Source organism: Acomys russatus, chromosome 13 (genome assembly GCF_903995435.1).
Source record: "Acomys russatus chromosome 13, mAcoRus1.1, whole genome shotgun sequence".
Taxonomy (NCBI): domain Eukaryota; kingdom Metazoa; phylum Chordata; class Mammalia; order Rodentia; family Muridae; genus Acomys; species Acomys russatus.
The window spans coordinates 6,876,276-6,899,896 of NC_067149.1; the positions used below are offsets into that span (position 1 = coordinate 6,876,276).

Sequence of the window (23,621 nt, forward strand, 5' to 3'; positions counted from 1 at the left end):
GGCTTGTGGTCCTATAATGTGCATTTTCACTTCCCCGTGTAGGTTTGATACCCAAATTTCAAAATTTCTAGAGCAGTACACAAAGTCCTGCTTTCTCTGAGACACCATGCCTTAGAATTGACAAAGTAACAGAGAACATGGCTAGTCTTACAGCTTAGTCTGTAACATTTAGTGCTTGACTCACAAGCATGATGTTTTGAGCTTGATCCTATAGAATCTAAGGAAGAAAAGAAGGTTCTGGAAATGGCTAGACAGTCTGGTCTATTAGGAAAGCTTGAGGGCAATGATACCTTTTCCTAAAAAACAAGGTAGACAATTCCTGAGGAACAACACCTGAGGTTATTCTCTGGTCTCCTTCTGCACACATGTACATTCCCGTCACTCATCCCCACACACCCAGTATCTGGAACAAAAACTCCAAGGTAAACTGAGTAACAGGTGTTTTGGAAGAGGCTCTCAGTCTTTAGGCTGCATCTAAGATGGCAATTAGCAGAAAACGTAGCCAGCAATGAAGCTGTTAAGAAATGATTTTTTGCATAATCTGTGTGATCAGGCATGTATGCTCTGGTACTTAAGGAGAGAGCCTAGACCTTTCAAGGATGACACTCTTTTTACAGATGACACAGTAGGTTTGCAGAATGATGTATAGAAAGAGGCAGGTTTGGGGGTGGAAGTCTAGACAGGTTGAAGCTTTGAACAAACAGCTACCCTTCAATTAGCAGCTCACAAGGTGAGACGCTGGTACAGGTCTGCTCATCTCTTCAAAGAAGACATGAGCCAGCAGCAGAGTTTCAGTGATATTTTGCATATCCTGGCTCGGGGAGAACAGCTCATGTAAACTACATCTGGGGAGACAGAGACAGGAGGACTCCTGGGCTTTGCTGGACAACCACTCAAGCCAAATGGGTGAGCTTCGGTGAGAGACCTTGAAAATAAGGTAGAAAGGGATAGAGAACAGAGAGCTGGCCTTGACTTCTGGTCTACATATGTGTACTAATGTGAATGCACACCAAAACACATCCACGCATGCACTCAAATATTTACACACAGAAATAGCAATAAAATATAAATAAAAGAATTTCCTACGTACTTGAACAAGTTAGCAATTAAAATCTCTTTTTTGGGACTCTGCAGTTATGTAGACTAGGTAGGGACTCAGAGAAGGTCTCAGTGATGCCTTTGCCTTCTATTCCAATATATGTGCTTAAAGGAACTTTTGATTTTTTTACAGGAAGCAATGATTTAATAGCTTTCAGTGTCCTGAGGGTACCACGTAAAATGTTTAGCTGCTGGCAGTGGGAGTTTTGTCTAGATCCTAGGACTCATCCCCGTGGACATGCCCAGAGAGGCATGCTGTCCTGGCAGGGACAACAAGAAGCTTAACAGGGAAGACACTGAACTGAAGATCAAGCAAATGATGTGATTTATTTTCAACTTTGTGATGCCTGTAATCCTAGCAGCTAGGAGCCTGAGGGTCAGATCAGTGGTTCAAGTTCAGCCTTGGTAATATGTCATGTTCAAGACCAGCCTGAGCTATAAGGTCCTACCTCAAACAATGACAACTGCACAATTACTGGGATCATTTCAAGATTTTCTAGAAATATCTAATAGAGCCCTTTCCTAGAGCCTTAAGCACCTTCCACTACAGCCAAACACTGCAATATGAAGGAAAAAAGAAACCAAGCAGAGTTCCTCTGAGCTTATTCATTATTTCATCAACTGGTTGCATAACGAACAGGGAGGAACCATGGTTCTAAAATACAAAACTTAATGTATTTACTAAAAACATATGGAATTTGTTTCTCCTTCTCCTCCTTCCCTTCCTCTTCTTGTTCTTCCTTCTATACTCATAATTTTTAGCAAATTATTAGCTTAACATAATTATTAGCAAAGAAGAAGTGAAATCTATTTGCTCATTATAAAGTGTCTCTATATCACCTCCCCTGTTCAGGATAGATGCTCTCAATTCTGGGGATTGTGCACTATATCTGGTTCCTCGTTATGAGAATTAAATTCCAACAGTGAAACATAGAGTAACAAATCACAGTGTTGATGTCATTGGAATGTGGCAGGTATAACTACCAAATCAAATGTACTGAAGCAATCAAGGGAACATATTCAAGCTAAACTTTAAAATGTGAAGAAGCCTTCTCCACCCAGGTTGAGAAAGAACATTGCAATCAAAGGAATATTAAGTATAAAATCACTGAGAGAGTTTGTGTCTCTGGACACAGAGAAGTTACCACGAATGACACGTATTTAAGGTGCAATTATTTCTCAACTGAATCAAGACCAATTCTTTTCCTTGTGGGATCAAGGCAGTGTCAGGTCCAAACAAAGAAGGCTTCAAAGCTTATCTCTGGAACAACCTACTGGGGAGTGAGAACTCCAGTTCCAGGCATGCCGTGTACTTTGAAGAACTAAAGGAAATGCTTATCTAGGACCACGTGTTTGATAAAAGAATACAGCATTCTAATCTCCCTGACAGTTTGGGACGTAGAGGCTCTCAGTAGAAGAGCAATTGATAGATTGGGATGTCCCAGAAGCTTTAGCTATGATTACCAATCTGATGACTTGGCAGTCCAGGCTGTCAGAAATCCTGTTCATTTACAAAGCTAAAGACACTCCTAACTCTTCTATATGCTTTGGGTTCTTCCTCATCATATTGATTGACCTTGTACGATTCAGAACTAGCTTTCAAGGACTCTGAGAGACTGATTTGTTCAGAATAGAAACTAGCTAAAACTCTGAGTAATTTTGCTGTTGGGATTATTTTTTCCACTTTTTGCTTCCATTGATACTATTTTCTTTCTGTAAGCAGGAAGAGCTCTTTAAAGAAGCTACAGTTAGCTGAGTGACTCTGAAGCTCAAAGTTGTCAGTTTCAGCTGCCTAAAAGCATCCTGCAAGCATCATCTTGCAAGGCAGAGACTGAGTCCTCCCAGTTCCTATGCTTCTCTTCACTGGTACAGGCCTAAGGTAGTGAAGAACCTCCTGCATACATCACACCCTCTCCATCTTCACAACACACAGTGCTGCATCCCATGTCTGCCTTTGAAAGTCTGGCAGTCTTTTGATCCTTCAAGATGTACCTAAATGTTCCCTTAGCTTCCTTTAAAATACATTATGATCATAATCTGGAAATTGCAGTCATTGGAGGTTTAATCTATAATTAGTCATTTATGATAGCTTGCTTGAGTTAAGTTTTACTGAGTCTAGAATCTAAAGTAGGTTCTTTTAAATTTCAATTTGCAAACACTTTGAGACAGATTTAAAATGGGCTTCTTGCTGCTGGTGACTTATGGCTGCTGTGAGAGGGAGTGGCATTCTCCTTTGAGGATGTGGTCCCTGGTGGGTTAGCTGTGCTCCAGTGGCTAGCCCCACACTCATGTGCATATACCCAATACTATTGGACTTAGTGGGTTATTTTTTAAAAGATGACATGAATTTTCTAAAACTAAAACAGGATAAAATGAAACAAAAGTCTCTGGATACATATCTTGATTATCTATAGCAGAATTCCTTCAAAGTAAATATTGGCTAAAACGTGGCCTGCTGGAATTATTCAGGTTTTTGTTTTCGTTTTGGTTTGGTTTGGTTTTGGTTATTTGAGACAGGGTTTCTCTGTGTGTATCCCTTGGCTGTCCTGGACTCACTTTGTAGACCACAAGGATCCACCTGCCTCTGCCTTCTGAGTGCTGGGATTAAAGGCATGCATCACTGCACCCAGCTGGAATTATTTAATTTTGGACTCTGAATTAAATGGCCAGTGGCTTGGATTAAGTTCTTATAGGAGGAGTCCTTCTATCTTGCTCTTTAATAGATATGACTATCTCTTTGCATCTTGACTTTGGAATTAACTTTTATTTTCTTAGATCATATGGGAATGTTATCATCTGTGAGCCTAGCCTTTCTTCTAAGGTCCTGGGTTAGACTCATACAGCAGGGTCTCTAGACTTTGTGTCCCATCCTTTGCCTGTATGCCCCATTTGAAACAGGATCACAGGTCACAACAATTTCACAAATCCATGTCCAGCCTATCATTTATCATTTCTTGTTTCATACCTATCTCTTTGCGCCCCTGGAAGTCCATCTGTGTATTCAAAAGGATGTAGAGAAATTTCACCCTGGCATTGGATTTGCCCAGTAGATGAATCCACCCTTTTATCTGTATGTAGAAACACACAATTGAAACCCGACTTTTTTCAGATAAAACAATGTCAAAATTATCCAATAAAATAAATAAAACCAAAAACTACAGACAAGGAAATTTTAAGGAGATACTTTGCTATGCATTTCTTTCTTTCTTTCTTTCTTTCTTTCTTTCTTTCTTTCTTCTTTTCTTTCTTTCTTTTTTTCTTTTCTTTCTTGTTCTTTCTTCTTATCTTCGTTCTTCTCTTTCTTTCTTTCTTTCTTTCTTTCTTTCTTTCTTTCTTTAAGGTGGGATTTCTTTTCCTGACCTGCCCAAGTCGCCCTTGCACAGAAAATCCTCATGGCTTCAGCTTCTGAGTTGCTGGCTTAACAGGTGCATACCACTATCATACCCACCTTCACCTTAGATGAGTTCAAGGCCATCCTAGCCTCTCAGAGGAATTTACATTTGTTTAGGTGCAAATGTTTGATGGACTAAAACTTTTCAGGAATGATAATCCTCCTAAATTTTAAGTCTCTGCTCATACCTGTTCTAAACCTTTTACTTAGTCATGCTTTGGTTATAAATCACAACATACTGCCCAGAAAAGTAGGCTCTGTATCTATCTGTTCCAACACCTATTTTTATACTCATCTGTATATTCAAATGAATTGTTTCTAAGTCACTTATGATATAGTCATATAATAAAACTCTATGAGGACATTTATCTTGGGCTAATATTCACTTATGAGTGAGTATATACCATGCATGTGTGTCTTTCTGGGTTTGGGTTACCTCACTCAGGATGATCTTTGTAGTTCCATCTATTTGCCTTCGATTTTCATGATTTCCTTGTTTTTGTTAGCTGAATAGTATTCCACTGTGCAAATGTACCACAATTTCTGTATCCATTCTTTGCTTGAGGGGCATCTAGATTTAGATTGTTTCCAGATTCTGGCTATAATGAATAAAGTTGATATGAACATGGTTGAGTAAATGTCCTTGTTGTATGGTGGAGCATCTTCCTGATGCCCAGGTGTGATATAGCTGGGTCTTGAAGTAAAGCTATTCCTGGGACAGATACTGGGACTTGCAGCTGGACTCTGAGCAGAGCACTGAGAGTCCTATGGAAGAGTGGATGATAGAAGGACCCAGAAGAGTCAGGAGGTCCACAAGGAGACCAACAAGGCTGGTGGACTGGACACAGGGGGGCCTACACAAGCCGATACAGCAACCAAGGACAATGCATGCAGAGAACCTAGACCCCCTGTTCAGATATAGCAGATAAACAGCTCATTCTCCCCAGACTTGAGGTGGGGAGAGGAAGAGAAGAAAGGGGAAGCAGGCTACCTGAATGAGACCAGATAAGTTGTGGTCAGATGGTGGGGGAAGAGCTCCCCTCCTTTCAGAGGGCTAGGGGAGGGGAACAGGATGAAAGAGGGTAGGAGGGTAAGGGCAGGAAGATAAAAGTGAGGAGTTAATAATCAGGATGTAATGTGAATAAATTACAAAAAAATAAAAAATAAGAAATACTAGCAGCCAGGAAGTATATGTTTAAAGAATATTTATTTGTATGGGAACATGTTTACAAAATATTCAGTAAAGAAAATAGATTACAAAATACTATTTACAAGGCAACCTTATTTTTTTTAGTTAAATCATAACACAATTGTGGGTTTTTTTTTTTTTTTAAGCAGATATAGGCTGTTTCTGAAAGCTTATAACCTTTATAAAGGCACACGCTGAACTTTTAACAGTCATTATATACAGGGAATAGTATTATAAATTATTTTGTTCAGTTTTTCTTCTTAACAATGATTGCATATGCATATTGTATTACAAAAAGCAAACAACCTAAGAACAATAGAAAGGCCACTGTTTTCTGAGGGTTTGCACCCCTGGATATTACCTGACTTATATATTGTACAGTGTTGAGGAAGAAAGTTTTCTACAGATGTGTAAAATTATGTATTTGTAAGTGAAATTCAAGCAGATGTGGGACTGTTTAGGAGACAAAACGGGAATGACGTAGGAAAGAGGGATGTAAAGAGCAAGGGTGAGGTGCAAGACGGAATACACTCCTACATACGACATATGTATATAAAAATGTAAAACCGAACACACTGAACAGCAAGGAAGGATTTTATTAAACTTGGCTGTGGTTAGACTCCAGGACAAGGCTCTAAATGACCTTGGTGGACCTCACTGCCGATGAGTGGGTTAGGTCCTCAGTGCACTCTCTGCACCCCATGAGTGGGTTAGGTCCTCAGTGCACTCTCTGCACCCCATGAGTGGGTTAGGTCCTCAGTGCACTCTCTGCACCCCATGAGTGGGTTCTATGAGGAAGCCCACTGTGATGGTCTGAATGAGAAGTCTCTTCTAGGCTCCTGTATTTTAACACTACATCTCTAGTTTATTGTTTGGGGAAGTTAAGGAATTTTCAGAGGGAGGAACCTTGCTGGAGGAAGTACATCACTGCAGAAGGGCTTTTACAGTTTTACAGCGTGGTCTCACTCTTTTTGTCCCTCTCTGCTTCCTTTCTTCCTGTTTTATAAATGTAATGCATTCCCTACCAAGATGTGCATCTCTTGGAGCAATGTGTTAAAATAAAAAACAAACAATTAACACACCCTTCCCTGCAACTTTATTTTTGTCATGGAGTGTTTTCTCAGCTACTGAAATGTCCACTTACATTACGTTCTACTGTGGAGCTAAGGCTGTGACAGTATCACTGCATGCGCGCAGGTATGCACGCGTGCACAGACACACACACACACACTCACTCATGTGTATGTGAGTGTGTGTATGTGTGTGCACATATGTGCATGCGCACGCGCAGGCGTTAATATATGGTTGCATTGACCCCATTGCAGTGTTTTACTGTCTTCCTTAGTTACCTGGCTTTCTGTAGCAGTTTGCAAATTAAAGGCAGGGACCCACTGAGAAGATCCAAGGTGGATGAGAAAAACATAGCTCCATTTATTTCATATGTAATTGTACTTTACAAAATTACAAACAAAAACTATCCTGCAACAGTTAACCACAGCAGGGCCCACCAAGGCTCTCTTCTCAAAGGGATTTTTGCCTCACTGTGCAGATTCTTCTCTAAGTGTGTGCATGTGTGTGTGTGTGTGTGTGTGTGTGTGTGTGTGTGTGTGTGTGTTGGGATATCTTCGTACAGTTTGGCTAAATTCAACGGTAGTGCCTCCTTGGGATCCACCTGCTTTCATCTCCCCTATGGGAGGGCAATAGGCACATGTTGGCATACTTGGCTTTTAGATGAGCAAGGGGGATAGAACTTAGGTTCCTATGCTTGCAGCAAGCACTTTACCCATTGAATCATCTCCCTAGCCTCATTAAAAAATAGTCCATTAATATATTTTTAAATATGTAGAGGGGTTGAGAGATGGCTTGATGGATAACAGTGCTTGCTGCTCTTGCATGTCCAATTTCACTTCTCAGCACTCACTGTGGGTGGCTCGCAACATCCTGTAATCCCAGCTATTGGTGATCCAAAAGTTTCTCATGTGCATGTACACACAGAATACAGACACACGCAAAGCATTTAGAATGATACGAAGAGTGTATGTATACAGAATTGAACCAGGTTGCAGAGCACCACAGCACAAGTTATCCAGGCACATCACATTCCGTGTTCTCACCAAGGCTCATCAGTGAATTGTGCATGAAGAAGAAAACAGCGCACTGCCTCTCAGTGTTGCACATTTACTGTTTTAGTACCTAGAATAAGGATTAGAGTTTTCTTATGGATCTGAATTGTAGTTTAGTCCTTAGGATGCATAATCTATTTTCAGTCCTTTATAAGAAAAAGAAGCATATTTAGGCATTTTTAGTGACAGAATTTTGAAATATAATTTTTCTACTTAACTATCCATTCAAATACAATCTGTCTAGCAAAGTATGCAGGCACAGCGGCCAAGTGAACTACTTACAAATTGCTACTATATTGGAGTTAAATAAGAATTTTCTGTGCAATTTAAACCAAATGAGGATTTCTGACATGTCTGTAAATGTTGCTCATGATATCCAATGTCTATTTCGCATTTATATGGCAGACATATTCTTCTCAATAGCTATGTTATATGAAAATTGTTTATTAAAATTACAGTCATAATGTGGACACTTTGCTCCAGTTCTACTGTTATCATGTGTCTAAGGATATCATGCTCACATGGGGTTATTCCACTAGGTTTTCCATCTTTCTTATTATTATACCTTTACAGCTTGTTCTTGATGTCTGGATTTTCACTCTCCACTCTCAGATGTTTTCTCATCCCATTAACATGGCAGCCAAATCTTGTGCAATGATGAATAAGACCTTATGGAAATGCATGAATCATACCAGATACCTGCTCATAAGCAAGGGCTTGGGCACGTATGATCCCTGCCCCCTCGCCTCTAGAAGGTCTTTGATCTTCCATCTATTCAAGAGCACCCCTCCCACCTCTTTCTCAGGTTTTATATGTTGACTTTGGGCTCATCACTGTCTGAGATAGCTCTTACTCAAAGCACTCATGTTGTGATGTCCATCATCTCTCTCTCTAGAGAACAAGTCCTCTGAAAGCAGAGATCTTGGCTCTGTCCACTTCTGCATTCCTAGTCACTTGTATATTTGTTGAATGAGTGCAAGTTTCAATCCATTAGAGAATTCTTCTCTGGAAAATACCATGTCCCCTTGTATTACACCCTGAGGTTCCCCCCATTTTCTCTTGCAGATAAGCTAACTTTAATAGACATTTGAACTTAATTTCAATATTTTAACTAAGAAAGTTTAATGCTCCCAAATTAAGGGAACATCCACTAGACAGTTTATGGGCTCCTTATAATTTGGAACAATTTGTACTATAACAATACTATGGACAGCACCAATATTACACGTTCAAACCATGTCTCTTTTGGAAAAACAGCCTCTATCCATTAGATACCTATATATACTATAATGCCCATCTGTCAAAAGGCCTGACAGTGTTAAAGAACAGTTTCCCTTGTGGATGTTTCTGAAGTTGAATAGAGTAATCCAAGGCCTTGCTACCTGAGGACTTTCCTTGCGCCATTGCAACCCTGTTTTCTTTCCACTGCTATCTGCTCTGAGATTCCAGCTTTTATCTCTGCCGTCTTCATACATAGGCTTTTCTCGTATCAGCATTGTTTAAAAGTATGCGGCTCCTGGTGCATTTTCAAGTCACACCTGTACAAATCCGTCGAGTCACATACATGTATAGCAATGTCTAGCATACAGTGATTTAGATCTCCTTCTGAGCTCAACATAACCCAAGTGGGCAAAGCACAAAATGTCCTAGGATGACTGATTCCCTTCTATTAGTTTGTGCCCACAGCCCTCTGCAGTCTCCATCCACACGCCATACTATATGGTAAGTTCAGGATTGTTTGAGATGCCAATTGGGTATTAGAAGTTGAATCCTCATTGGGGCCTAACCAGGATATTTTTCAAAATGAGAAATTACTCTTACTCCAAGATTTCAGTCTCTAATTATTTGCATTCATGATTTTAAACACCTTTTTGAAAAATATTTTATTATCTAATAGTTGAAAGTCACACAAGCCTAATAATGCTGAAAATATTTAACAACTTTCTCTCTGTTCCAGAACACACTGAAGAAAAGGAACTTATCAAAAGTGAGTCTTACACTCTGGCTTATTCTTCTACCTTGAAGAAAACATTTTTTCTATCTTGGTGATTCTAAAATTCTGAATCAATAGTTCCTGCCTCACAAATATATTGGTCAGATATACTGGACCAGAAGGCTGAAGATAATGCTCAAATGTTTTGGAGAGTTATTAGTGACTCTAAAGGAGGCAAACTATCTCTGTCATTTTTTTAAATTTCTAAGCTGCTAACGTGCACTTCCTGCTCACTCAAGTAATTTATTTTACTCCTTCTCAAGTCTCTGATGGGGTTGAAGACCAAATAATTTAGCTTATAAGTTGAGAGAGTTAAGATAGTATAGATATTGAGTTACATTCAGAATTTTAAAATTTTTTCATCTTAATATCATTAACACATTAGCACAAAAATGTGCATGTGCCAATTAATGTATTTACTTCCACAGCTTACAGAAGAGGAAGGAAAACATTGTTAAGAATGATGTGCTAAGTCAGCATTTTCTGCCACAGACTCTTAGGTCATAGATATATGCTTGTCTTTTGAAATTAATATGTTATATCAAAACACACATATTGACTTTGTATAAGCAGAAATAAAAGCACTTCATAAGAACCATGGTGGCATCATGGCTGCATCCAGCTTTACCCAGAAGTCACTAGTGTAAAGTTCAACTGAACAGCATAGGGTTTTGATAAGGACACAAATGAGATATGTTTTGTTTAAGTCTTTGATGTGAATAGGTTTTGTATTGTTGGAAATTTGAAAATGACAGCTTTCTGTGTATTCTGCTACTATATTAAAGTAGAAGCCAAGATTTCAATGAAAGAAAAAACCATTTCTACATCACAAGATTCTGACCAAACCATAAGATATTAGAGTTAAATAAAACACAAAATGCAGCAAACCCTGCTGGTTCCTATGAGTTTACACTGAAAAAAAAAAAACACACACACACAAAAAAAAACATGCAAACAAAAAGTGACCAGCATAATTTGATAATATTCTAGACAACAGATGAGAATCACATGTTACATCTCAATTGTCTCTTTTATTTATTTATTTTATCATCACCCATGGCCTCTATTCTCAAGAACACACTTTATTCTGATTTATTATATTAAGACTATAACCATGTCTATTTGTAACTTCCAATTCCTTATATTGGTTGAGAATCCTTAATATAAAGCCGAAGTCTGCAGACATGCCATACCCCCTGAGGTTCTGATAAAAAACAGTAGCAAACAGAATTACAGATCCTGTGAGCATGTCTTTCCCACAGTCTGCTGTTTAAAAGAGTTGCTGAGGGTGGGAGAGCCCTTGCCCACCAACACCTCTAGCTGTACTCTACATAGCATCCATGTAGCTAAGTCACAGCATATGCTAGTCACTCAGGGTGCTACAGAGAAGTCCTCACAAGAGGCTAGGTAAACATCCACATTGTATTTGCTACTGGGGTAGTCAAGTCTTCCAAAAATCAAACCCTCTGAATGTTCAGGGAGAGGGAAGCATTTTTACTACTTCTGTTATATTTCTTTGGGGTAGGGCACACATATGCTACAGCACACATGTGAAGGTCAGAGGACAGCTTTCAGAAGTGATTCTCTGCCTCCACAACTTGGATCCTAGAGACCTAATTCAGGCCTTTAGACTTGGCTGCAAGCGTCTTTGTCTGATGAGTCACCTCATTGGCCAGGAAACAAATCTGGCAGTTTAGTTTCTGGGCTGTCCTCAGTATACTTCCTTTTGCTTTTCAAATGACGGGAGCAAAAGAGTCTCATTGTCAATGCTGGCTTCTTGTTTATACCACGGATTTACTAAGATGCCTGTGTTCAATTAAAACTGGAGTCACTAGGTACTGGGAGGCCACTCTGTCTCAGCATTGCCTGGGGATGTTGCATTGTAATGCAAAGATGTGAACAGATTTCTCAGCATCCTGTACCTCAATACCACAAAGGCCATTCTGACAACATAGTATCTAACAAGCCCTGACTTGATTGACAGCTTTTTCCAACTTGTACCTGATCCTTTCAAAGACAAGAATCCAGCACTTGAGAACACCAATCACTCATAAAAACAAACTCTTGGCACTTCTCTAAACCAATGTAGCAAATGAACACAACTATAATCTAGTGTCTGTCAAAGCAAAGAACATGGATTCAATTGCTTTTTGTGCGTGCGTGTGTGCATGCATGTGCACACACACACACATGGTAACAATTCACAAGATGTAGAGAGGATGATTGTTGTCTATGTCATCAGCAATGAGACTCCAGTCACACTTACTGGAGTTTTTCTCCTAAGAATTCCTACTTGTAGAATCAAGCTAATAAATTCCTCCAAGTTTGTGGGCAGTTAGAACTTTTCCACTTCATTGTACTGATACACAAATGTTAAAAACTTGCTGTGCTTATTAATGCCTTTCAGGGTTAAAGATTAGCATGTATTGCTATTCTTTGAAAATACACTTGTAAAGGACCGGTTGGCACAGCCTCCCTTGTTTCAATCAATCATCCCCCTTCACCAACTAAAATCCTATTTATATCAGATCGCAACCATTGAAATGACCAAGAAGACACCACTCAAGTAAACAACAGAGTTTCTGAGATTGTACACCTCACTTCTTTCTTGAATACGCACTTGGAAACAAAATCAGAGCACAGGCTTCGCCCAAAGCGGTCCTTTGGTAAAACCTTCCTCTCTTCCGGGACACCTCTTTTCTTGCTATGCTTGATTTCATCACAAGAACATAGAGCACAACCCCTTAAGATGAGAAGGGCCTGAGGCCCAGCACTTACATTATTCATGTACTCGCTTAGCAGGTCCTGGAGTGCCTGACGCACGGCATTGCACTCGGCCACGATGCGCTCTCGACGGTCATCCCGGGTGCAGGAGGAGTCCGCCATGAGGGCAGCCCCACTGATGATACTCTCTAGCCTCTCCTCCAGGGATGGCCGGAACCTGGCCTCGCTGAATGTCATGGGGTCCAGGATGATCTTATTCTGAGGGAAGCAGAAGAGAGGAGTCAACAGGGAGAGACAGCTGTCTTGGTCTGTTTTCTAAGTGAAACTATCTGAAGCTAGGGCAAGATAGCCTGAAGAGAAACCAGATACTGAGATGAATTCTAAAACATTCTTGAGAAAGTTTGCTTTTTTTCCATTCTAAATGTAATCTACAGAATGAGAACAGCAAGTCTTATTTGTAGAACGTGTTCTTGGTGAAGGCCATCTATGGGGAGGCATGTTCCGATGAGATAGTGACACTGGCTTTATGACCTTCAAGGAAAGAACACTGCAGCAAGCAGAGGAAGTAGAAAAATTTGAAATCTCAGACATGACTTGTGATCAACAAAGTGAAAATGTCCTTAGACATCTAGGCAAATGGCATCCAACAAGTTAATTTCAGACAGGGAACTAACACCCCTTACGTTAAATCTAGGTTTTACAAAATATGATGCAGAACGTATAAACCTTTGTGAGTCCCCTTGCAATTAAGTGACAGTACCCTCTTGCGAGTTCCCTCTCTCTGTGTCATGCTAATAGTTTAAGATGTGAGCTCTCAGGTGGCTGCTCCACTCCCTGTGTCTGCTTGCTGCTATACTTCTCTGCCATAATGGAATCTAAAACCTTAAGCTGAAATTGACTATTTCCTCTATAAGTCACCTTGGTCATGTCATCTTATCAGAGAAACAGAAAAACAAATAATACAACTCTCATCAGAGAAGGTCTTGTTTGCAGTGGATGGAGGTTAGTATGGACCTCCACAATTACTCAAAGTGCAGAGATTGAGAGAAGAGTTCAGGAAGAGTCATGGAAGGAGGTACAGGCACATTCTCACAGACAGAGAACAGAGAAGACTGCCAAGGTATGGTGTCTTCCAGAAATCACAAAGCATTTGCACAGCATCTTTTGAATACACAGCAGCTTTGGACTACACAACAGCTTTTGTCCATGTGGACAAGATTTGTGAGAGAGCAAGCCAGCCAATATTCTGGTATGGACAGGGAGGAGCTCACAGGTATAGAGAGATCTGAGCCCAGGGATTTTGAGGACTTAAATGATGAGTGTAGATAGATACTCAGAAAGGAAGAGGACAGACAGGACTCCAAGTCTACATGAGTCTTGGATTTCTTAGAAAATTCCTATTTGGTTAAAAGTTCCCTCTTCCATTCACAACGTAAATGACTGAAGTCAGCAAATGGGAGGCGGATACTCTGCTGCAGCCTTGGTCAAAGTGGCCTTCAGATCTGCCTTCTCTTCTGGCTGACAAGAATGGTAGGAAAGACATGTTTGTAATCCCCAAATGTGTTACTTGCTATCTTCCCGTCATGTCACACAGTATTGGGCATAACTGTCCAAATGGTGACAGAAGTCATACTGAGGTCCTGGTAGAGCTTGTGGCTCTGTGTGTCCATTTTTACAGCAGGAAATTCTAGGAAGAACCTGACAGTGGAGGCGGGTATGTCTGCTCTACTGTGCTCTGTCCGCAGGAGTCTACAGTCTACAGTCTGCTCTGTCTACAGTCAAATCACTCTCTCACTTGCCCTCTCTCCTTTCTCCCCCTCCAACTCCTCTGCTGTTTTTCCTTCTCTTCCCCTTCTCTCTGACTTTGCCCTGCCTTTCTGTTGCTGCATAAAATATGTAATAATTATCCATAAGAACTCTGACATCCCAATTAAAAAATACCTGTTCAAAATATAATTTGACTATCTTCCTTATAAAGATTAGTGATTTATCTTCAAAGGCCTACTTTACAGGAAGTCATATTAACATGCACTACCATAAATTTTATTTATTCTGGGCCTCGGATAGATTTTATCTTTTTTTTTTTTCACTAAAGAAGATCTAATTTTATGGAAATATGCTGAAGCAATTTGAACTTCTCCACAGGCAAAACTAACTGTAAAGCAGTTCCCACAAAGAGAGTGTTGTGCCCCATTTGAACACTGATTCCTAAAGTATTTCTCATAAGACACTTTCCTAGGTGACACAATCTTTCAATGCAAAAATAAGGTTACCTGGCCCAAAATGTTTTGAAAATACTTCCTGGCTCACAGCAAATTATGTGAAATGCTCTGAAGAGCCCTACATTATTAGAGCCTGTTCAACACAGTGTTTTCAATACCTACTTGAGCATAGAGAAAGGACCCTTTAAAACATGTACAGAGGGGCTGAACACGTGGTTTGGCAGTTAAGAGTGCATACTGTTCTTACAGATGATCAGTTTGGTTCCCAACTCCCATGTCAGGAACACTGAAAGCCACTTGTAGCTCCAGCTCTAGGGGGTCTGACTCCTCTGGCCTCTGTGGATACCTGCGTTCATGTGCACATACCCCAACAGGGTCATATAATCTGAATAAAACAAAGCTCTTTTAAATAGTCACGTGCATAATCTCTGAGAATCTGAAGGAAGAGGATTAGCAGTGTCAGCTGAGTGAGTGCCCTACCTGCCTCAGCTCATGGCTGTCATGAGAGCAGTGCAAAAAACCCACTGAGCCTGAGTAACTTTGCATGAAAGTTACACAATCCATTACTTTACTAATGGAATTACTCATTATTTATAGATCCCAGGGGGGAAGCTTTGAAAAAAAACTCCCTGGAAAAGAAACAATAAGTTTGCAACTTTCTAATATATACAGGAGGTGTGGATGAGAATCACTGAGGTGATGGATGAGGGGAGAAGCCACTCAGGGGAGAAAGGCATAAAGCACAGTGGTGCGTGTGTGTGCGTGTGTGTGCGTGTGTGTGTGTGTCTGTGTGTGTGTATGTGTGTGTCTGTGTGTGTGTGTGCGTGCATGTGTGTGTGTGTGTGTCTGTGTGTGAGAGAGAGAGAGACTTTAAATGTAGGCACATGTATGTGTGTGCATGTGTATTAGTGTACAGCTGAGTCACAGGTGAGAAATTCCCAGAGAATAGAAGAGGATGGGTACACACAGCACTATTTGGCAGTGACAGAGGAAGGAAGGAAGCAGAGAATTGAGGACAGAAGGAAAAGAGGGTGAAAGGCAGGAAGGGAGGAAAGAAAGAAGGGAGGAAAGCAGAGTGCAGAAAGGAAAGGAGGAAGGACCTAAGTAAGCTGTCTTCCCTAAAACAGTTGTCATCCTTTCTGATTTGAAAAGATGACCCCTCCAAAGCGAGAACCCTGAAAATTCACTTCTCTGCTGCTGCTGCCCCTCATTGGTTCTCATTTTTCTGCCCTCTGCCTTCTGGGAGGAACATTGCCTCCCCAGCCTTTCCCCCCTCCCTCTACAGAATTCTGGACTTCTTCTAACACCAAATGGGCAAAATGTCACCATCAAGCACCAACAGGTCCCATCCAAGGCTGCTATCAGCCCATTTCAAGTACCTGTTCTCAACCTGAGGGGGGAGGGCAACCCCGTTTCAGGTTGCATATCAGAAATCTTGCATATCAGATATTTACATTACTAGTCATAACAGTAGCAAAATTACAGTTATGAAGTACCAACAAAAAATGTAATGGTTGGTGTCACTACAACATGCAGAACTGAATTATGAGATTGAGGCATCAGGAAGGCTGAGAACCACTGGTTTAAAGCAACAATGTGCTCCCCAAAGAGGATTTTCTCTTTGGTTCACACAAATCACACTTCTGCATTCTTTGAATCCATTCTGTCCCTTTACCTGTTTGACCTTCTATTTCTTTCTAGTATTTTCAGGCTTACTCATATGAAACAATTGTGAACTGTATCTCCTATTTTATCTTCTTAAATTCTTAAACTTAGTTTGATAAGTTCCTATGTTGCTTATTTTCATTCTGATTATTTGACTGATATAAAATGTTTAATTAGCATCTTTTATTAAAAAATTAGTGGTCTTAACAATGTTGAGGCCCATGCCTTTGATCTAGGAATTGAAAGGCAGAGGGAAGCATTCTTTCACTCACTATTGTCCTACTCTCCCAGGATAAGACTTCAGCCATCACTCACAATACAAATAGAAACTGTGGACAACCAGACTTCTTTATGATGTTAATAGGGATCCTTTTAAGTTAGCAATAATCATCTGGAAATTGATAGGTGCTAAGTGAAGAAGAGTCATTTTGTGGGGCAGACATGGCCACTGGTAGCTTGCTCATGGTCCAGTAGATAAATTCACATTCATGAATATGGTCAGGATTACATGGACTTAGTAGGCTAATTTTTTAAAGATGAAATATTCACAACTCTTCTGAATGCCCAAGAATGTAGATGAGTTTTGCTTTAGTAGGCAGGAGATGCTTGTACAGAATGAGGAGGGAGAGAAAGCTCGGCCTTATGTTTATGCTTCCTGACATTCAAAGTTAGTTGAACTACCCAGAGAATGGCTGAGTCCCATTGAACATATAGAATTTACAAAATGTCAAAAAAAAAGACAATAAACCAACATTTTCTGATATGAAGAATGGACAGATTTAATAAATTGGTATATCCGGATTGAGTTTTATAGGCTTGGAAAAAAAGTAAATGGCACTGGTCAGATAGCACTGTGGATTGTTCTCTTGTTTGTGATAACCCTGTAAAATAAATGTGTCCTTAAGTTTTACTACTTTCATAGTTCAAGGTAGCAAGCAAAGGAATAGTGAATTGTGTTGTTTTCTCATAAACAGCATACCGTCACCACCTGCTGTCCAGCATAGCTATTCCAAATGGAACGAGCAGAAGAAAAGAATAAATGTCAACATGCCCTCACAGTCATTCACTTGCCATTACTTTAATGATCCAAAACCAAAAATACCTCAGGGACACACATCACATCACTCAGATGCACTCTTCTAAAGGAAGATGTGCTTTGACATAAAGTCACTGAAACAAACAAGCCCCAAACCCCACTTAACAATGGGCATTCAAGTTAGAAAAGATTTTTCAAGGTTCCCTTGGGAATAAGAGACAATATGTGCATATTTTTGGTTCTTTATCTGCATTTTTTCTTGTCTTCAACTCTTCTTAGCTTTGAATATGTAAATATTCTAGCTGGACTTGCTTTGGTTTATGGAACTGGTCAGATTTTGAGATTCAAGAACTTCCCTTCTCCTTTCTCCCTGGCATACAATTCAAGCTCTTCTGTTCTTTGGTATTTGAAGAAGGTACTTCAGAGCTACATGGTGCCTTTGCTTCAGCAAAATTAGACTATTTGAGCATAGAAACAGAGAGACCTAAAATGAAGTTTAGGTATTAGATACAGCTTCCTGCTGTTCTGGCCTTTCAAAAATTGCCTAGGTCATGACAGCATGGAGACACCAGTGAGATCAAGGTTTGGCAAAGTATTTGATTGTGTATTGAGTTAGTTCCTGGCATAGATACAGGCCATAGCAAAATTAACATCCTCTAAAGTCTATCAGCCCCTTTGAAGTACATAACTAATAACCCTCAGGCATCCTATTCCTGTTTGGTTACAATGCTTATAGAAAGTCAAAAACAATTCTAAAAAGGATGTTTTATGACACTGAAAAGTGAAAGTGAAAGTCCCCTACTGATAATGAGGATCGATCATAATTTAGGCATGGATACTTTAAACAGTTCTGTTAAGGACTGCAGTCTGGGATAAAAGCATAAATCGAGTTTGGTATAATAAAGTAACTGAGGTGTTCAAGTCAAAAGCATGGGATTTGTTCAGTTTTAAACATTCTCTCTGTGGTATGTAATAATTAGCATAGATATATCTGTATCTTTTGTTGTTCTATGCCAACCTCCCTCAGCATGAACCTCTATCTTTACAAGAAAAGTTTCTCTTGACCTAATTAGAGTAACATTTTGAATGAAAAAAAAAATGAGTTTAAACCATCTATTTATGAAGTTGCAGAAAAACTCTAAACATCATTCTAGATTTGCCTTAATTTTCTAAAATTGCAAATTGCCATATTGATAATATACTCTTTCTTCTGAGGCATATACTTAAAAACAAACTAATTATGCCACTTACCTACTTAAGATATTATTTGTAATTACACAGTTCAGTTTTTAATTGGAAATAAATGACAAAGATAATGACTTGGTAATTAAAGAGTATTTTTATCCATGTTTAAGTCTTTTAAAAAGAGGTATCTACCTAAGCCCACATTAATTTTACCTTAGAGGAGGAAAGAAGATTGGAAAAAGCAGTTACTTGTCAAAGGTTATGAATAAACTGGCTGAAGGCCTTCAGCTCTGACCAGACTGGTCATAGGCATGTAGTGGGTTACTATGGTGCTTTAGCATATTCTAAAGCCCTAGAAGAAGATGGCTTTACAACTAATCCTAGCAGAGCAAGATAGCACTCAGAGTCCTGAGAGTCTAAGAACAAGAACTAAGCCAACTCATCTAGACAAAAGATAGCATGGAGATAGTGGGTCACAGGGAGGATCCCTTTATCTGAGGAGTTGGCCCTAGATAACTATATGGAGGGAGGTAGACCATTTTCTTTAAGGGTGTGGGCTGTGGAGGGTTGACTTTGCATCAGTGGAAGGCTCCACATGCAGCAGTATATGGGCAGCACCAACTGTACTTGACAGAGGAAAGAATGAAGAAAACAGAGGACACAAGTTGGTAGGTGGGGAAGGGTCTGAAAGGAGTGTGGAAAGGGATGAATTTGATCAAAAGACACTGTAAAAATTTCTGGAAAAAAACACTAATTAAAAATGACAACAGAAAAGAATCCTGAGCGTCACTCTATGGATTAATCAGCTAGTGTCCAAATGCACTTCATCAATGCAAGTCACACAGGCTTAACAAAAGACCAAAGGGTCTTGGTCTTTTGGTAAGAAAGTGTGTAACTGGTGTTTTCTACCTTGTTAATTTTTCTTTCTTCTACCCTTTCAAGCCCTTAACACTAGAGAAGAGAGAAAAAGGGTAGAAAGGAAAGGAAAAAAGATCTTCTAATAAAGTCAGGGGTCAGAAAGGGGGAGACATTAATTTTAGACCATTTCCTGTTAATTAGTGGCATTGAGTTCCTTGGGGTAAGTTTGATCTTTGCCATCAGGACATCTAGCAAAAACAATTTCTTTCCTCCTCCTCCTCCTCCTCCTCCTCCTCCTCCTCCTCTTTTTCTTCTTTGTTTTTCTTCTTTGCACATGATGGCTTAACAAACCACTACCTCCACCACCAAACAAACAACAACTAACAAAAACCAACCAACAACCCATTCTGCCTCTCAGGGCTCTAGTATTTATAAATTCTCTGAAATGTTCCCAGAATTCCAAAATTCACACAATCAGAGAAACTATCTGCAGCTGGCAAAACCACACCTCTGCTAGAGCATGAGGCAAATCATAGTCAGCAGCTTTGAAGCACTCCCATATTCCCCACACCTGGAATTAAACCAAAAACATATTCTTATAGTATTTTTGTGTTAAAAAATTCTCACTTCAAAAGTGATCACTTGACTTCTTCAACTGTCTACACTATTGATCACTTTTCTTTTTTAGGCTACAGTCTGATCTCTGTATTTTTAGAACAATTTACTACCAATTTCCTAAAGTAAATCTCCTTATGCCTCACAAGATCGCTGGGACAGAGAGCTCCAGCCCTTCTCGAACTCCTGTCACTCCATTTCTATGCCCACCCCACAACTTCCTACCCCAGTAGGCAAACTCAGAACGCTGAGAGCTCAACCACTCCCACATCCTAGTCATCACCTGCTCGTAAGGGACACAAAGTTCCCTGTCGTTTATTTCTATAAAAGGAAGTAAAAACCTGCAATATTACTTCATTGCCCTAGAGTGCCCATGGAAAGCTAGAAATAATGAGGAAGTCTCCACTTACATATAAAAGAAACAATGCTCAGACAGCATAAATGGCTTCCAGAAAGCTACACAGTGCAAACTAAAGAAAATGTTTCACATCCAGAGATTCCTCTTCTCGTGTCCTTTTTTGTCAAATGGGAGGAAATCAATGTGTTCTAGGGCTAGAATACACACAGTTTCATATGGTGAGAGTCAGGTGTGCTGTGGCCTAAAAATTTCCATTCTAAACTTCAGTTTTTTCTAATATGAGATTTTATGAAACATCCCATTTAAGAGGGCCTCCTCACAGATAAAACAGTCTTTAGAAAGGAAGATTTCGATGCACTGTGTTGCTTTCTCTTCCCACCTCTTGCTGTGGAGAAAGGAAATGTTCCCCTCTTCATAGGATGTAGCAAAATGGTGCATCTTGTAGGCAAAGAGTAGCTCTTATCAGAGAAGGAAACACATCAACATCTCATCTTAGATGTCCTAACGACTAGAACTCTAAAAAGAAACACTTCTGTTGTTTAAAAGTTGCCTCGTTTAGAGTACTCTGTTATAGCTATGCAAGAAAACAAAGACTCTGGTAGTAATTCCTCCTAGTTGAACAGGTGGTATAAATACTGAGCACTTTGGTCACTTCAGGTGAGAAGAAGGATATTAGTCTCCGATCCATACCTCATCAATATAACTAGATGTCTTAGGTTACTATTTCTTTGATGAAATACCATGACCAAAAGGAAATTGGGGAGGAAATGATTTATTTGGTTTATATTTCTGCATCACTGTTCACCACTGGAGAAAGTCAGAACAGGAATTGAAACAGGGCAGAAACCTGGAGGAAAGAGTTGATGCAGTGACCAAGGAGGAATGATGCTTACTGGCTTGTTCCTAATGGCTTGCTTAGCCTGCTTTCTTATAGAACCCAAAACCTCTAGCCCAGAGATGGCACTACTCACAATGATCTGGACCCTCTGTGCTGTTGTCCATTAATAATTAATTAAGAAAATGCCCTATAGAGTTGTGTGTAGCCTGATTTTATAAAGGCATTTTCTTTTTTAAATTTTATTTTATTAATTTATTCATATTACATCTCAATGGTTATCCCATCCCTTTTATCCTCCAATTCCTCCCTCCCTCCCATTTTCCCCTTACTCCCCTCCCCTATGACTGTGACTGAGGGAGACCTCCTCCCCCTGTGTATGCTCATAGAGTATCAAGTATCTTCTTGGTAGCCTGCTATCCTTCCTCTGTGTGCCATTCAGGGGACGTGGTCAAATATGAGGCACCAGAGTACGTGTGAAAGTCAGACCCCACTTTCCACTCAACTGTGGAGAATGTCCTGTCCATTGGCTAGATCTGGGTAGGGGTTTGAAGTTTATGGCCTGTAATAAAGGCATTTTCTTAATTGAGGCTCCCTCCTTTCTGATGACTCTAGCTTGTGTCAAGTTGACAAAACTAGTTAACACACTATCACTTTCAGTGGGTTCTGGCCATCTGAATGCCTACACTCATGATTGCAGGGCAGGTACTTTACCCACCTTCTCACAGCCACTTCAATAGCTCCCTAGAATCCTTTAATAGTTTATTATCTACAACCTGGACATGTATAAGTTAGGATATTACTCACTAGTTCTACAAGTCCATCTGTACCACATTCTTTTTGTGAGCTAGACCAAAACTCATCAATCTTGTGCCAGGTTATCCATCCTCAGAATTAGCATGCCAGACTCAGCAAGAATAGCTGAAAGAGAAACCATCCCACTCCAACTCACTTCAGGTTGCCATAAAGATGCTTAGCAAGATGGCTTTAGTCTCTCCAAAACTTCATCTCCTGTGATCCTTTGACGCTAGCCAACTGCCTGTGACTACATCCAGTATCCATATGTTTCTGTGCTATCAATTCTACTCTATAACTGGTCTAGTCTCTTTCTTCCTGATGCTTTTCTGAAGCTCATGGTGACCTTACTCAAAGTAAACCATCTTCTACTCTACTGTGTACAAGCCTTTCTTCCGAAGCTCTGTTTGTCAATATCCTTGTAATTCCTCATCCAAACTACCCAGTTGGCTCTAGTTTATACCATGGGGTTGTTTTTTGTTGTGGTTGTTTTACGTGTGATAGGAAGAGAGAAACAGAGTCCATGTAAGAACTGTCACCAAATAGGATGTTTTTTTCCTTCAATGTAGTATCTTCTGCATCTTGCTGAAATGTTCCCACATAAGCAGTTCATGATTTTATACTGTTAACTGATGTATGGCTTGAAAGTGAATACACTATGTACAGACAAATACAGACAGACAAACAGTCAGATGTGTGCATTTCAGGATTCTCTGGTGCCTGATATGTGTGGCTCAGTGACCTTCAGATTCAGAGTAAATGAGAACTAGCCTGTCATGATGACAGATGTCATTTCTGTTCACAGTGGGAGGGGAGTCCACCCAAGAGAGTCAGCTCCTGTTGTTGATAAACTTCCACCATGAAGTCTTTGATGGTGATTTATCTAGAAAAACAGCTCATTTTAAATTTTCATAGTGTTTGATGCTGACTCACCGAGAAAAGGAACTACTTTAAAATTCCATGCATTGTAAAGCAAACCCATAGGCGTTATGCATGAGTGTGCCCATGAACACAGAGGACTCTGCATAAACAGGCAGCTGTCAGTGTGGCAATAGTGCCACAGCAAGAAAATTTTACTGCAATCTGGAAATCTCTCCTGAAGGTTTTGTGTGTGTATGTGTGTGTGTGTGTGTGTGTGTGTGAATTAGTGTTAGCCAATGGTAGTCTGACAAGGCCTATTGTCTGTTTTTGTATGGTCTTCAAGATAAGAATGGATTCTTAAACATTATTTATTTGTTTGTTTAATAATCTCATGTGCTCCTGACTAGTCTCAAGCTCACCATGTAGCTTAAAATGACCTTCTACTTCTGATTGTTGAGCCTCTGTCTCTAATTGCTGGGACTATAGGTATGTGTCACCATGCCAATATTATTCATGGTGGGCTGAAATCCAAGGCTTCCTTCATGATAGGCAAGCACTTCACCGATTGGGCAGAAGCCCTGACCTCCTGAATTTTTATAATTTTAAGCAGGTGAGGGGGAAGTGAAGAAATGCCACAGAGTAATTTGTCAATTGAATCATTCATTTCTGGATT

At 39.9% G+C, this 23,621-nt stretch overlaps 1 protein-coding gene across 2 annotated transcripts in view; it reads right to left on the reverse strand.

Annotated features, from left to right (window-relative positions):
• Positions 1-23,621, reverse strand: part of Ctnna2 (catenin alpha 2) — a 1,128,304-nt gene that overhangs the window by 758,375 nt on the left and 346,308 nt on the right. For both annotated transcript variants that reach the window (XM_051154752.1, XM_051154753.1), the window contains exon 7: positions 12,573-12,776. In XM_051154752.1, the coding sequence (XP_051010709.1) occupies positions 12,573-12,776 (204 nt within the window). The remainder of the gene's footprint in view (positions 1-12,572; positions 12,777-23,621) is intronic.